General features: G+C 36.8%; 1 protein-coding gene across 1 annotated transcript in view; it reads left to right on the top strand.

The window, feature by feature from the left end:
• Positions 1–15315, top strand: part of LOC128643598 (plexin-B2) — a gene marked incomplete at its 5' end in the record, with an annotated part of 65900 nt that extends 50585 nt beyond the window's left edge. Inside the window, 3 exons of the mRNA XM_053696442.1 lie at positions 1292–1373; positions 4409–4566; positions 15130–15315. Coding sequence (XP_053552417.1) covers positions 1292–1373; positions 4409–4566; positions 15130–15282 — 393 coding nt within the window. The remainder of the gene's footprint in view (positions 1–1291; positions 1374–4408; positions 4567–15129) is intronic.
• Positions 15316–16043: the final 728 nt, after the last annotated feature.

Raw genomic sequence — 16043 nt, 5'->3', positions numbered from 1 at the left:
CTCCTCCTTGGAGTTTGAATCTTGTTCTTAAGTTTTTGCAACAGGCTGACATTAAATTGTTGTCCTGGAAGGTTCTTTTTCTATTGGCTATTGCGTCTGCATGCAGAGTTTCTGAAATGGCGGCCTTGCAATGTGAGCCTCCTTATCTGGTGTTTCACACTGATAAGGCTGTCCTATGTACCCGCTTGGGTTTTCTTCCTATGGTGGTGTTTGATCGTAACATCAATCAGGAGATTGTGGTTCCTTCCTTGTGTCCTAATCCTTCTTCTTTGAAGGGACGTTTACTTCATAATCTGGATGTTGTTCGAACTTTGAAGTTTTATCTTCAAGCTAATAAGGATTTTAGACAAACTTTGTCCTTGTTTGTTATCTACTCTGGGAAGCGTAAGGGTCTGAAGGCCTCTTCGACTTCCTTATCTTTTTGGTTGAGGATTGTTATACGCTTATCTTAAAAGTGCAGCTGGACTTAGACCTCCTCAGAGGATTACGGCTCATTCCACTAGAGCTGTGGCTTCCTCTTGGGCCTTTAAGAACGAGGCCTCTATGGATCAGATCTGTAAGGCAGCTACCTAGTCCTCCTTACATACTTTTTCAAAATTCTACTAATTTGACATTTTTGCTTCGGCTGAAGCAGCTTTTGGGAGAAAGGTTTTGCAGGCTGTGGTGCCCTCAGATTAGGGTCTGCATTTTCTTTACCCCTCCCATTATCATTCAGTGTCCTCTAGAGCTTGGGTATAGTTTTCCTAACAGTAAGGAATGATGCCGTGGACATAAATTATGCTTACCTGATAATTTCATTTCCTTCTGTATGAGGAGAGTCCACGGCCCCCGCCCGTATACTCGGATGAACGGACCAAAATTAGTTTTTCTCTTCCGGCACCATTTATACCCTGATATTTCTCCTACTGTTCCTTGTTCCCTTGGCAGAATGACTGGGATATGTGGGAAGTAGGGGGAGTATTTGAGCCTTTGGCTGGGGTGCCTTTGCCTCCTAGGGGCCAGGTTCAGTATTACCAACAGTAAGGAATGATGCCTTAGAGACTCCTCATACAGAAGGAAATTAAATTATCAGGTTTTAATTTATGTTTTTAAAAAAATTGTACTTATACTAATATATTTTGCTAAGCAAGTATATAAACTGACAAATCAGAATTCGCCCTACTGATTTTATTTTTTATATAAAAAAAAAAGACACATTGTTTTGATAATAGGTATTTTATTTTATTATAAACTAATCAGCAGTTTGGTTTGAGTTTTAGAGAAAACAATTATTTTTGCCTTCTTTTTTCAGTTTTCCATACACGATAAAGAAACTACTCCTCTAAATATCTACATTAAGGTGAATGACAAGAAGATAGACAGCAAACTCAATGGTAGGTATATGTGTAGAATAAATAAAAGCTTTTAGACAAAATTTACTTAATGTCAATTTAAATTAAGGAAAGTAAAGTCAAAATGAATCTTTCATGGCTTATGAAACAAATTCTATAGAAGTAAATTGGTCTTTTTTTTAAATTCCATTCTCTAGCTCAGCCATGAATGTTTAATTTTGACATTACTGTCCCTTTAAAAACACTCTATTTTTCTTCTGTATTAAAACCATTTGGATCATTTGCATATAATAGGTACCGTTGTGTTTGCAAACAGGCTCTCTTAGAGATTTTTTTTAATCTGTTTCTAGATCTCTAGTTTAAAAGGCAGAGTCTTTAAAAAGTGAAATTTCATTTTGAGCATATGATGGCTGCAAATGCATTTGTCCTGTTCGTTTAACACAAACTGTTTTGTGGCAAGCTGCATAATTATCAAGTTTTTTCAAAAAATGATTATCACCATGTCCTAAAATATTTAATGTCAGACCTTTGTGTCCGTTATTTTGACTAGGAAGACTTTTATCTGTTTTAATTTCATCTGGGCTAGCAAACATTCTAGACACTGGATGACGATACTTTTTCCTCCTCTGTTCTGTTTGTTTCATCTTCAAAGAAAATAATTCCAGAGGACATTGTGTCTGGTACAGTCCTTCTACTCTGGTGGTTAAAGCAGAAGGGCTAATAGTGCCAACTTTAAGTGAAGCACTTCTTGGGGAACTTACTAGATATCAAAGCATGGGGTTTAGTTATCTGGAAATTTCTTATCAGACGCCCCTTAAAATAAATCACAAGTAAGTATAATGTACTGTGTCTCTTATGCTGCTAGTTTAAACTACAAGGTAGAACTTTAAATGGCATGGGGAGCACTTACCGATAGAACTAAGAATCTATTTGTGTCAATCGGTCTCTCCTTTTGATTATCATCGTTTTCCTCTTTCTTGTCTTCTGTTCTTCAGGCTACCTAATGCCTATAATCCTCATTACTTAGCGCATCTGGTGACTTATAGTTCCTCTTGTATTACCTTGGATATAATTTAATTTATTTAAGAGACAGAAATAATTGCAGATAATTAAGTTCACACATATGCCTACCTCCCAACATTGACAGTGTGGCAATCCTGGCAATCGTCTATAGGGGTCTTATTTACTGTATGCAGTTTGTCCTCAGTCGACTTCTATAGTTATTGTGCAGTGCATGCTGGGTACAGACACCCCCACTGTGCAGACATGTTAGAGCTTTAGCAGTGAGATATGTATGTTTTAAATAAAGAAAAAACCTTCTTTAGTTCCTCTAAGGTCAGCTCACTATGCAATTCATCTCTGATCAGGATCATTTGTGCTGAGTCGCACTTTGTTTTGATGATGTGGGATTTTGTGGGGTTTTATTGTCATTTTGCACGATTTGGAAGTAAACTTCCTTGAATTGAAAAGGAAAAGAAAGTGTATGTACCTTTGCCTGCCAGATACACACTCCCTTGCTAGTTCTGGGAAAAGTATTCATTGGATGCTTAAAGGCACATGAATCCCACATTTTTTGTTTAATTCTGAGAGCATGAAATTTTAATTTTTATTCTATAGGTATCCTTTGTTGAAAAGTATACCTAGGTAGGATCAGGAGCTCAATAAGATAAGAGCAAAGTCCATAAAGAGATGGGTATGCTCAAAAAAGTGTTGCTTATTGTGTACTATCTGTAAATACTTGAATAAGGATGTTTTAAAATGTAACTTTTAATTAAGCTTAAAGGGACATTATACACTCATTTTTTCTTTGCATAAATGTTTTGTAGATCTATTTATATAGCCCATAAAGTTTTTTTTTTTTAAATAAATGTATAGTTTTGCTTATTTTTAAATAACATTGCTCTGATTTTCAGACTCCTAACCAAGCCCCAAAGTTTTATTTGAATACCGTCAGCTACCTTCTCCAGCTTGCTCCTGTTTGTGTAAAGGGTCTTTTCACATGCAAAAGAAGGGGGAGGGGGGAGGGTCTTATTTCCCACTTGTAGTGGGCTTTCAAGCTACCTTTTCAACAGAGCCAAACTGTCAGCTTCTAAGTAACTTTTTAAACAGTTTTATACTGGATTTTTATGTCAGTATCTGTGCATCTTGTTCTTTATAGTAGTGTCTATTACATGCAGTTATATGAAAATGAGTGTATACTGTCCTTTTAAATAAAAAAAGAGCAGCAAAAAAAGGTTTGAGAGCTGCTTGTTGCTCACACACATAAAAACACACCTCCAGTGTAAATATATAAAGTGAATAGTAGCTATATGTTGAGACTAGTATCGAGTTAGATCATAATACTAGAGAGAGGAGGCTGATACAATGCTTCTGCAACAACAGATACTGTGTCTTTAAGTAATTCCAATCTATCGCTCAGTGTATATTATCAGCTTGATTATATCACTATTACTATACACAGTGGCTATACTGAGGGTGTTACCACTCCTAGTGATACTAAGAGATAAACAAACATGTACCAAACTCTAGCTAAAAATATATTAACTTGATCGATTTTGAACTAGTTCAACATTAATGTCTAATATTGTTCAACAACAACTGAAGGGCAGTTAAAATACAAAAAATCCCCTGACGCGGTCGCGTTTCACATACGCTTCCTCAGAGGGGTGAGGTGAGGATCAGGAGCTGCTGATTGGTGGGTGCAAATATATGTTATTGGCTCATCATGTGCATTGATGTTCCTTCAACAAAGGATACAAAGAGAATGAAGCAAATTAGATAATAGAAGTGAATTGGAAAGTTATTTAAAACTGTATGCTCTATCTGAATCCTACATGCAAAATGTTGGGTTTCATGTCCCTTTAAAGTCCCTCTACAATGTGATGTGACTGGATACATTTTGAGGTAAGATGTCTTCCTTTTTCACACAAACTTTCTTGTGATATGTTCTAGTCTGCTGTTTGCATTTATGTCATCAATATATATCACTTTATCCTTTTTGTAAAGCTCCTGTCTCAAAAGTTATCAATGATACGATTAATTTCTGCAACTGCAAAATAATATTTATCTCTTTGCAGTAAATCTGTACAACTGCTTTTATGGACGAAGCGACTGCAGCTTATGCCTGGCTGCTGACTCTACATACGACTGTGTCTGGTGCGGCGACAAGTGTGCCTACCGGAAAATGTGTAACGATCCAGTGACATCTGAATGTCCCGCTCCAGAAATCACAGATGTAAGTTCTGTCACATTAAGCACTGTAAAAAATGACTTGTTTCATTAGTTTTGTTTAAAACCATTAGGATGTTTTGTCTTTAGAAAAAAAATATTATGAAAATAATTTTGTAATATTGAAAGCATGTTCCTTTAATGTTGTGATTTGTGCAGTTTCAGTGGCTAAATAGTGTATTTCCTAATATACACATTGCCTTTTATTTCTCTCTACACTTCACCATAGTGAGTAAAAAATTAGATTTTATGAAAATAAATCATCTCTACAACATATCAGATACAGAAAGTAATGTTCTAGATTTAAAGGGACATGAAACCAAAACATTTTCCTTTAAGATTCAGATAGAACATACTATTTTAATCAACTTTCCAATTAACTTCTGTTATCTAATTTGCTTAGTTCTCTTGGTGTCCTTTATTGAAAAGCATACCTAGGTAGGCTCAGGAGGTAGGAGCTTGCTGCTGATTGATGGCTGCAAATATAGGCCTCTTGTGATTGGCTTACCACTGTGTTCAGCTACCTCCCAGTAGTACATTGCTGCTCCTTCCTAGAAAATGATGCACAATTGATAATAGAAATAAATTGGAAAGTAGTTTAAAACTGTATGCTCTATCTGAATCATGAAAGAAACATTTTGGGTTATATGTCCCTTTAAACCTATTGGTAACAAAGTTACAGTATATAAAGAAACTGCATCAGCATAAACGTCTGAATAATGAAACAAATTTATTACCTCTGAAAACTATTCTAGTTCTTTTGCAATGTTTCAGCATCACCAAATGTTATTTTAATGTGAACAGGCCAAAGTCAATCAACATGCACAGAGAAAGGCTGCACACCTTAAAGGGAAACTTAAAAATTAAAATGCTCTGATGAGTTAGATATGTATTACTGTAATGAGTGTTCATAACAATTCTAAGGGCTAAATCATACAGTTTTACTTCTAGTAGTCCCTTAGCTGTTCATAGCTGGTAAGCTAATAAAGAGTGACATATGTGCTCAGGAGTTGCCTTCAGTAATGTTTTTAACCCCTTTGCAGGAGTTACACATTTGGCTAGATCTATCAGATGGTGAATGCCCCTCATGCGAGCCTGCAACTGGTATTTATACGTAGCGGCTTAAACTGCTGCTTCCTAAACCCTCTCCGCCACCTCAGAGGTGGGGGAATAAAATGACCCCAGATTGATTTGACTCGGGTGATTGACAAACCTGTCTCGTATGATTGGTTGTCCAAGAGCAGTGGGTGGAGTTGCACTAGTTTAATATCATCCATTGATAAATGTGCTCATGAAATGCTGCCTGTAATTTGGGATCCAAGCCAACAGGTTCACTATCCCTTGTGCATCCAGATAAGGCTTAAAGGGACAGTATACACTCATTTTCATAGAACTGCATGTAATAGACACTACTATAAAGAATAAGATGCACAGATACTGATATAAAAATCCAGTATAAAACTGTTTAAAAACTTACGTAGAAGCTGTCAGTTTAGCTCTGTTGAAAAGGCAGCTGGAAAGCCCACTGCAAGTGGCAAATAAGACACTCCCCCTCCCCCTTCTTTTGCATATGAAAAGACCCTTTATACAAACAGCAGCAAGCTGGAGAAGGTAGCTGACAGTATTCACATAAAACTTTGGGGCTTGGTTAGGAGTCTGAAAATCAGAGCAATGTTATTTAAAAATAAGCAAAACTATACATTTATTTAAAAAAACAACTTTATGGGCTATATAAAGAGATCATCTACAAAACATTTATGCAAAGAAAAAATGAGTTTATAATGTCCCTTTAATCTGCCCCACATAGGAACACAGTAGTAGTGCATTACTAAAATGTCAGCACATCAGGGCATTTTTATTGTACTTGTATATCCTATTAAGACATAAGATTTTTGAGCTAAGTGCTCTTATCTTTTGAATCCTCCCCACAAATGACTATACTTAAGCAAATAAATACAATTTTATATAAAATACAATACATTTGTCTTTAAAACATTAATAATCCTCAGTTATGAAAGTGTTCAAAGTAACCTTCATCATTATTAGTTTTAATTGTACTGTATTTTCTTTCTATTTAATTTTTTTAAAGTACATTTTTAATTTTTTTGGCTCATTATCCCAGTGTAATTATCTGACCACAAACAATATCAGCATCGTATTACCCTTCTTTCCCAGTCTGGCTTCCCTGCCTTGTCTTTATTTATTGTTCCCCTTGTATAGCACAGCAGAAATTAGTGTGTTACAAATAAACATAATACAGGTAGAAAACCCTTTAAAGTAATTTATGCAATATTTACACGTAATTATACAGCTTATACATGTAAGATTGCAATAGTTTTTTATAATGTGTTATACTTTTGTATTCATAGTACCCTAAGAAAGGCTATTTGCATTTTAGAACACAAAAATCAAAGACACTGTCAGAGAAGATTGTGACTTACAAACGGGGCAAAAAAGGTTACTTTTGCTAAAAAAAAATAAAAATATTTTGTGATTCAGATGCATGCAATTTTAAGCAACTTTCTAATTTACTCCTATTATCACATTTTCTTCATTCTCTTGGTATCTTTATTTCAAAAGCAAGAATGTAAGTTTAGATGCCGGCCCATTTTTGGTGAACCCCAAGGCAGAACATGCAGTGATCAGAGATGTAATCGCAGAAAATGCAGCATGTCTGCAGAAAGAACAGGACACATGCAGGAACTGTTACTGCTTTAACGTTGCAGCGCTGCTCCACATTAGGCTGTTCTCTTCAAACAGAGCTTTGCTCTGGCTGCACTGTGTAAGTTTTCCTTAACTCAGAGCATCCACAGCAAAGTGCTGTTTCAAGTGAGCAGTCAAATATGCAGTAGAGCTGTATATCAGTAGATGTTGACTGGTTCTCAGATTTTTTTCAAACCTGCCCCTATCCTTTCCCAGTCTGCAAAGCTGTTTTTTTCTGAATGTAAGACATTCTTATGAGCAATGCATCTTTTTTTATTACTGCATTTCTATGTTAGACTAAGAGAAAAGGAAACACATTTTTTCAAGAGACATTTTACAATTGATTTGTTTGTCTACAGCTAATTTGCAATCCAATATTCAACTGCTGTAATATATTATAAAACTTTTAAAATTGCTTTATTCTCCAGTTAACCAACACACTACAATTGAACTGGTGCTTTAGTGTAAATGCCTAATTTAAAATTGAATTATATTTAAAAATAACCTGCAGAAACATTTTCACTAAAAAAAAATCTCATTGCAGAAAGTGAAAAAAGTTCTGCCACTGGGTGAACAACCTGGATTGTTCTTGCTGATTGGTGGATAAATTCACCCACCAATAAACAAGTGCTGTCCAGGGTTCTGAACCAAAAATTGTCTGGCTCCTTAGCTTAGATGCCTTCTTTTTCAAACAAAGATAGCAAGAGAACGAAGAAAAATTGATAATAGGAGTAAATTAGAAAGTTGCTTAAAATTGCATGCTCTATCTGAATCATGAAAGTTTAAAGGGACAGTCTACACCAGAATTGTTATTGTTTTAAAAGATAGATAATCCCTTTTTTACCCATTCCCCAGTTTTGCATAACCAACACAGTTATATTTATATATTTTTTACCTCTGTGATTATCTTGTATCTGAGCCTCTGCAAACTGCCCCTTATTTCAGTTCTTTTGACAGACTTGCAGTTTAGCCAATCAGTGATAGCTCCCAGGTAACTTCACGTGCACGAGCACAGTGTTATCTATATGAAATTCATGAACTAACACCCTCTAGTGGTGAAAAATCTGTTAAAATGCATTCTTAAGAGGCGGCCTTCAAGGTCTAAGAAATTAGCATATGAACCTCCTAGGTTAAGCTTTCAACTAAGAATACCAAGAGAACAAAGCAAAATTGGTGATAAAAGTAAATTGGAAAATTGTTTAAAATTACATGCCCTATCTGAATCATGAAAGTTTATTTTGGACTAGACTGTCCCTTTAATTTTGACTAGACTATCCCTTTAATTAAAAAGTTTGGCTTATGGAATTTCAGATTTGGGAATTTGTACCTGTAATAATAATAGCAATCCTTTTGCTGTAGCATATTTTTGCAAACCATTGTACAGTAGTAAATACTATATGTGCATACAAAGTCTTGTTTGTTTACTTTTCATTTTTCTGGAGGCAAATTTTTCTTCTCATTCTGTAGCAAATCAATACAGCAGTTTGCTCATAGCTAAAACAAAAAGCGTAAAGGCCTGCAGCGCTGTTTTGACTATGTACCACAAAGAAACTGTGCTCTGCTACATATAAATATCCTGCCCCCAATCCTTCCCTGTTTCTGCTAGTGATGCTCTGACATGTTTTCTTATCTCTTCACAGCGTGGTGCACTTTTGCCCGCACAGTAATTTTCCAACTATGTGTGGTATTTATCTGATTAATGCTTGCAAGTTGTCTTGCAGGTCACTGAAGCTGTGGATGGGAATAATACTGCTTTAGACCTTATTAAAGATTTGTACTTTGTCCTTGGAGGACGATGATATCAGATTTATATTGGATTTTCCAGCTCGGTATAGCCAGTTCTGGATTTAGAAACTTGCCGATTGCTATTTTTCTTTTTGTAATGCTACAGCTGATGCTGTCTCGTGTATAAATAATAGATCTACAGCATTGCTAGGCCTCAAAATTTATTTTTTTCTACTCTCCCAGGAAATGTGTTAGTTTAGTAAATCCATGTTTTTACTTTGACTAATCTGAAACAACACAAACCAATTTATTTGATTAAAGGAAATTGTCTAAAAAAATAAGACCAAGGAAAAAAACTAAACAAAATTGTGTGCATCATCTCATCTTGTAGTGATACTTTTCAATTGAATCTCTCACTCTCTTACCCCTTTCAGTGAAATCTTAACGGGTAGTTATTTTTTCAGTGCAATCGCTTTCCTCAGAAATAGTGATAACATTCTGTGCAGGCTTTCTTGCAGTAGACGTAGTGATAACATTCTGTGCAGGCTTTCTTGCAGTAGACGTAGTGATAACATTCTGTGCAGGCTTTCTTGCAGTAGACACAGTGATAACATTCTGTGCAGGCTTTCTTGCAGTAGACGTAGTGATAACATTCTGTGCAGGCTTTCTTGCAGTAGACGTAGTGATAACATTCTGTGCAGGCTTTCTTGCAGTAGACACAGTGATAACATTCTGTGCAGGCTTTCTTGCAGTAGACGTAGTGATAACATTCTGTGCAGGCTTTCTTGCAGTAGACACAGTGATAACATTCTGTGCAGGCTTTCTTGCAGTAGACGTAGTGATAACATTCTGTGCAGGCTTTCTTGCAGTAGACGCAGTGATAACATTCTGTGCAGGCTTTTTTGCAGTAGACTCAGTGATAACATTCTGTGCAGGCTTTCTTGCAGTAGACGTGATAACATTCTGTGCAGGCTTTCTTGCAGTAGACGTAGTGATAACATTCTGTGCAGGCTTTCTTGCAGTAGACGTAGTGATAACATTCTGTGCAGGCTTTCTTGCAGTAGACGTAGTGATAACATTCTGTGCAGGTTTTCTTGCAGTAGACACAGTGATAACATTCTGTGCAGGCTTTCTTGCAGTAGACACAGTGATAACATTCTGTGCAGGCTTTCTTGCAGTAGACGCAGTGATAACATTGGCTTTCTTGCAGTAGACGCAGTGATAACATTCTGTGCAGGCTTTCTTGCAGTAGACACAGTGATAACATTCTGTGCAGGCTTTCTTGCAGTAGACGTCGTGATAACATTCTGTGAAGGTTTTCTTGCAGTAGACGTAGTGATAACATTCTGTGCAGGCTTTCTTGCAGTAGACGTAGTGATAACATTCTGTGCAGGCTTTCTTGCATAGACGTAGTGATAACATTCTGTGCAGGTTTTCTTGCAGTAGACATAGTGATAACATTCTGTGCAGGCTTTCTTGCAGTAGACGCAGTGATAACATTCTGTGCAGGCTTTCTTGCAGTAGACGCAGTGATAACATTCTGTGCAGGCTTTCTTGCAGTAGACACAGTGATAACATTCTGTGCAGGCTTTCTTGCAGTAGACACAGTGATAACATTCTGTGCAGGCTTTCTTGCAGTAGACGCAGTGATAACATTCTGTGCAGGCTTTCTTGCAGTAGACGCAGTGATAACATTCTGTGCAGGCTTTCTTGCAGTAGACCCAGTGATAACATTCTGTGCAGGCTTTCTTGCAGTAGACATAGTAATAACATTCTGTGCAGGCTTTCTTGCCGTAGACGCAGTGATAACATTCTGTGAAGGCTTTCTTGCAGTAGACGTCGTCAGGGCCGCCACTAGAAATGTTGGGGCCCCTGACTCAACCATTGATCAGCCCCCCCCCCCCCCCCCCTCCTTTGACATGTGCAATTTTTGACCAATTGACTAAAACTTATATGCACTTTATTCTTAATTGTCTATTTAAACTTGGAAATGTTGTAAAGGTAGTAACATACATACACACACACACACACACACAGACACACTGATACACTGAAACACACAAACACACTCACACATAAGGATTCACATATAGACACTCTAGCAGATACGCAAAGAAACACACTCAGACACAGAAACCCAAACAGAAACTTAGCACTTGTTTACATTGACCTGACAAGTAATGAGGTAAACTACAGTTTTGTAAAAAAAGGAGATTTAGAAAACAAAATATGGAGTTCTGATTATCTTTTTGTAAAGGAAGATGACAACTAAATTATGACAACAGCATGCAGTGGCTGAAAGGAAGGGCCCTGAACTGCCTAAACAATAATTTAAAGGTTAAATGGTGGAGTGGTTACTTCCGGAAAGGTCTTGTTAGTCTCAAAGTCTATAGAAAGATGTGAATAATTAGTAGTAAGGTCAAAATGTCCTAAAAAGGAACAGACAATGGACACACACACACAAACTCAAACTTGCACATACACCCAAGGAAACACCGACAGAGACAGCCTCAGAAAACACACAAAGACATATACACACATACACACACAGAGACACCCACAGAAAACACACAAAGACATACACACACACACACAGAGACAACCACATGAAAAACACAGAAAGACATACATACACACACCCTCACTGAGACATCCACAGAAAACACACGAAGACATACACACACCCTCACTGAGACATCCACAGAAAACACACAAAGACATACACACACCCTTACAGAGACACCCACAGAAAACACAGACATACATACATACACACACACACCCTCACAGAAACACCCATAGAAAAAGCTCAAAGACATACACACCCACCCTCACAGAGAGACCCACAGATAAAAAATACATACACATAGAGACACAAACCAAAGCACAAAGACATAAACACATACACCCACATAAACTCACAGGAGGAAACATTTATGCACCTTGCATCCCCTAAATCAACAGTGTGTGACATGCATGATAAAAAAAAATGCAGAAATTAAGAGATCACTTTTTAAAGAATCATATTTGTAAATGTGCAAACAAAAATAATTCTGTGAATTCAAAATTGTACATTAATGAGCTGGGTAGATGGCTAGATGAAGAAAAGTACCTTTAAAAGGTTGACATATGTTTGTTTGGTTTTTTTTTTCCCATTTTCCCCAACCAAGAGCACCACTTCAAATATAGTGTACAAATTTTCCCATCTGTCAGCTGTACTTATGGATTTTGAAAATGCTGTACTCTATATGGTCTTGGTGGGACCATAAGCTGTGGTACTCATACCATTAGATCTGGTTAAATGCAGGATTTAGGCTTGTTGGTATGTATTTCAAAACTAAGCTGTAGTGTAAACTGAACAGTTTTAAGTTAACCTGTCTCATTTCAAACACTTAGCAATCTTAGTCTGAGAGTATAAAATTTTATGCAGATGTAAAAATCTTAGATAAAATGCCTCCTTGCATCTGGAAAGTCCTTGTATAAAGGGGCAGTAAAGTGGAATGTAATATATATATATATATATATATATATATATATATATATATATATATATATATATATATATATATATATAAAATGCATATCTGCCAAAAGGGCATCTACCATTTGTGTATTGAGGAGGAAACATTTCTGCATGGTTTTAAATATAGAATTTCTACAGCATTGTCAAATAATCATAAATACACTGCTGCTAAAAAAATGTGTTTTTATGGACCCCTAGCCCCACCATACAACTACTACCACACTGAAGTTACAATCCAAAATTGCACAAAGAAATAAAAAATATTTGCGAAGTAAGTCCTACCTCCTCTTCAAATGAAAGTGATCTGCCATCTGACTCAGGCACACACTGTACAAAGTGCCAAGTCTGTCTCACACTGAGCATAGTGGTTTAGTGCACACTAAGAAATCCTCTCAAATGCTAATACTTTACTCCTTGTAATAACATTTCCCATGCTCAATTAGCACTCTCCTGTAGTACCCACTGGTGGCTGCCAACATTTAAAAAAAAAAAAAAAAAATTTTTTTTTTTTTTTTTTTTTTTAGTTTTTGCCTCATGGGGCCCCCCTGGCTCATTGGGCCCCTGACAGGAGTCACCCCTGTCACCCCCTGATGGCGGCCCTGGACGTCGTGATAACATTCTGTGCAGGCTTTCTTGCAGTAGACACAGTGATAACATTCTGTGCAGGCTTTCTTGCAGTAGACGTAGTGATAACATTCTGTGCAGGCTTTCTTGCAGTAGACGTAGTGATAACATTCTGTGCAGGCTTTCTTGCAGTAGATGTAGTGATAACATTCTGTGCAGGCTTTCTTGCAGTAGACGTAGTGATAACATTCTGTGCAGGCTTTCTTGCAGTAGACGTAGTGATAACATTCTGTGCAGGCTTTCTTGCAGTAGACGTAGTGATAACATTCTGTGCAGGCTTTCTTGCAGTAGATACAGTGATAACATTCTGTGTAGGCTTTTTTGCATTAGACGTAGTGATAACATTCTGTGCAGGCTTTCTAGCAGTAGACGCAGTGATATAACATTCTTTGCAGGCTTTCTTGCAGTAGACGATAACATTAAAGGGACAGTTCACCCAAACATTTTCTCCCAATTAAATTGTTCCCAATGATCCATTTTACCTGCTGGAGTGTATTAAATTGTTTACAAGTAGCTCCTTTACCCCTATTTTGGCATTTGAAATAGCTGATTTAGCTTGTGGTTTCCCAACCTATACTGAAAATTTTGATACTGGAGAGTCTCAGCTATAGAATAGCCTAAGTAAACACGGTCAGCAGAAGAAATTAAACTCACAGTGGGGTGCAGGATAGTTAAGTAATAAAATTATAATTTTACATTGTTCTTTCTATGTATTGAGCTTTAGTTTTCCAGACAAATATAAGAAGGAAGCAAGTGTGTGTACACAAAGTGATAACATAATGAGATATATTACCTGAAGCTCAACCCATTGTAATAGGCTGTGGTTTAAAAGCACAAAACCAGCTACTTCATATACACAGATAAACCTGAAAATGCAATTTCACGTACATTTTATCCTCTGCAGCTGGTCTAACAAATCATTGAAAATACATTAATATAAAAACAATTGTACAGTGTACTGTCCCTTTAAAGGTAACCATCGTTAAAAACCCTTACATAAACCCAAGAAACCTCTTTAAAACCAGCAGTCAAATTCTCAACTTCTCAGATAACTACTTTAATGCACAAGTTTAGCTCAGCAATGCCATTTTCTGCAGTGACAGTTTCAGAACACATGTTCCCCAATAAGTTAGCTCTTGGAATCAACAAAAAGAATACAAAACATGGGATGACCTACTGTGTCCCTAGAGTAGATCCTCTGCACTGGTTCCCACAGTTCTTTGCACCACTGTCTGCTCTTACCAAGAGTCACATGGGAGGACAGTCATGTGATGCTTCCCAGGCAATGACTGACCAGATGCAAAGAAGGCTGTCAGGTTAGAGCGGCGCACCACAAGTGCTATAAACCAGTGTGCTGTCACTGTAGGATTATTCCCTAGCAGCCAATGTATGTGAGCCAGTGGGAAATAAGAACACAGTCTGTAAACTTCCTCCAGCAGGGAGCCATCTAGGTCACTGGTTTTCAAACCTTTTCTCAGACCTCCCAAACAGGCCAGATTTTGAGGATATCTGAACTAGAGATCAGCTGATTAGTAAACCTGGTTATTTTACCTGCTCTCACCTAAGGTAATCCTGAAAAACTAGCCTGTTAGGGAGGCCTGAAGACAGGTGATCTAGGTGCTAGTTTTTGTATTGCACAAAGCAACCGTGCCCCACTTTAGAAGTTGACAATTGATTGGATAAATGGGGGGAAAAATGTTTTTAATTGCTTTATAATTTTTATATCTCATATTTATAATCTTATAATGTTGATAAAATCACATGGTCATTGCTTTCCCATATATTTTCTGTTTGAATTTTGTTGCTACAAAGTATCAAGAAAATTACTAAAACCAGTCCATAAGCTTTATTTGGAGGACAGGTAGGTCACTTAGTGGGCTATTTAGCAGTCTATAGAAGTCATGTAAAGAACTATCCAGGACTGGGTTTGCTATAGATCACTGACTGCTTTTTCTGTCTGATTTGCCAGTAACCCTTTGTATTTATTTCCTTTAGTTTGAGCCCAAAGCTGCACCTTTGAATGGAGGTATCCTGTTGACCATAAAGGGATCAAATCTTGGGATTTCGTCAGATGATGTAGAAAGCATAAAAGTTGCAGGAGTTGGCTGTGCCTTTAAGAAAGAGTTTTATTCTGTTTCTAACCGGTAAGGTATTTTAAGACCAACTGTCACTGCATATTAAAAGCCTAGAGCAGAGCTGCTTAAACTGTTTTCACCTGGGACCCCTTTTTACATTGGAAGAGTTTTTGCAACCTCAGTTATTAATATTAGTAGATTAAACTTTCAAGTTCATCGCGTATCACTGACAATCTGATTAATTGTCTTACACCATGTACCTTTCATGTAGGCTTCTCCCCCAGGTGTGTAGGGATGAGCAATGCTGACCGTGCACAAAAATATGGCTTTAGCAATTTTTGACCAATTGAATACAATTTGTGTGCACATTTGAAGAGGTACTAAATTAGCAACGTGGCTACCTCGCATTAAGCGAAATACGGAAAAGTTACACACTCATACATACACACAAATAAACATATTAACAACACACATGCACACTTACTCACACATACATACTCTGTGTCACAATTTTTTTAAATAAATGTTAAAAAAAAATAATCTTAGTATCTCCTATTTCATGTTCATGTTTGAAATGTAGTAAGTTTAGTGTCTTGTAAAGGATATATATGATTGAACAGTAATGTTATAAGTTAATGACAAGTTGCCTTAGATGCTTAAAGGGCCATTATACACTCAATTTTTCTTTGCATAAATGTTTTGTAGATGATCTATTTATAAAGCCCATAAAGTTTTTTTTTTTTTTTAAATTTATAATTTTGCTTATTTTTAAATAACATTGCTCTGATTTTCAGACTCCTAACCAAGCCCCAAAGTTTAATTTGAATACCGTCA

This window comes from Bombina bombina, unplaced genomic scaffold, assembly GCF_027579735.1.
Source record: "Bombina bombina isolate aBomBom1 unplaced genomic scaffold, aBomBom1.pri scaffold_1173, whole genome shotgun sequence".
NCBI lineage: Eukaryota > Metazoa > Chordata > Amphibia > Anura > Bombinatoridae > Bombina > Bombina bombina.
This window is presented reverse-complemented; position numbering and strand designations above follow the sequence as displayed.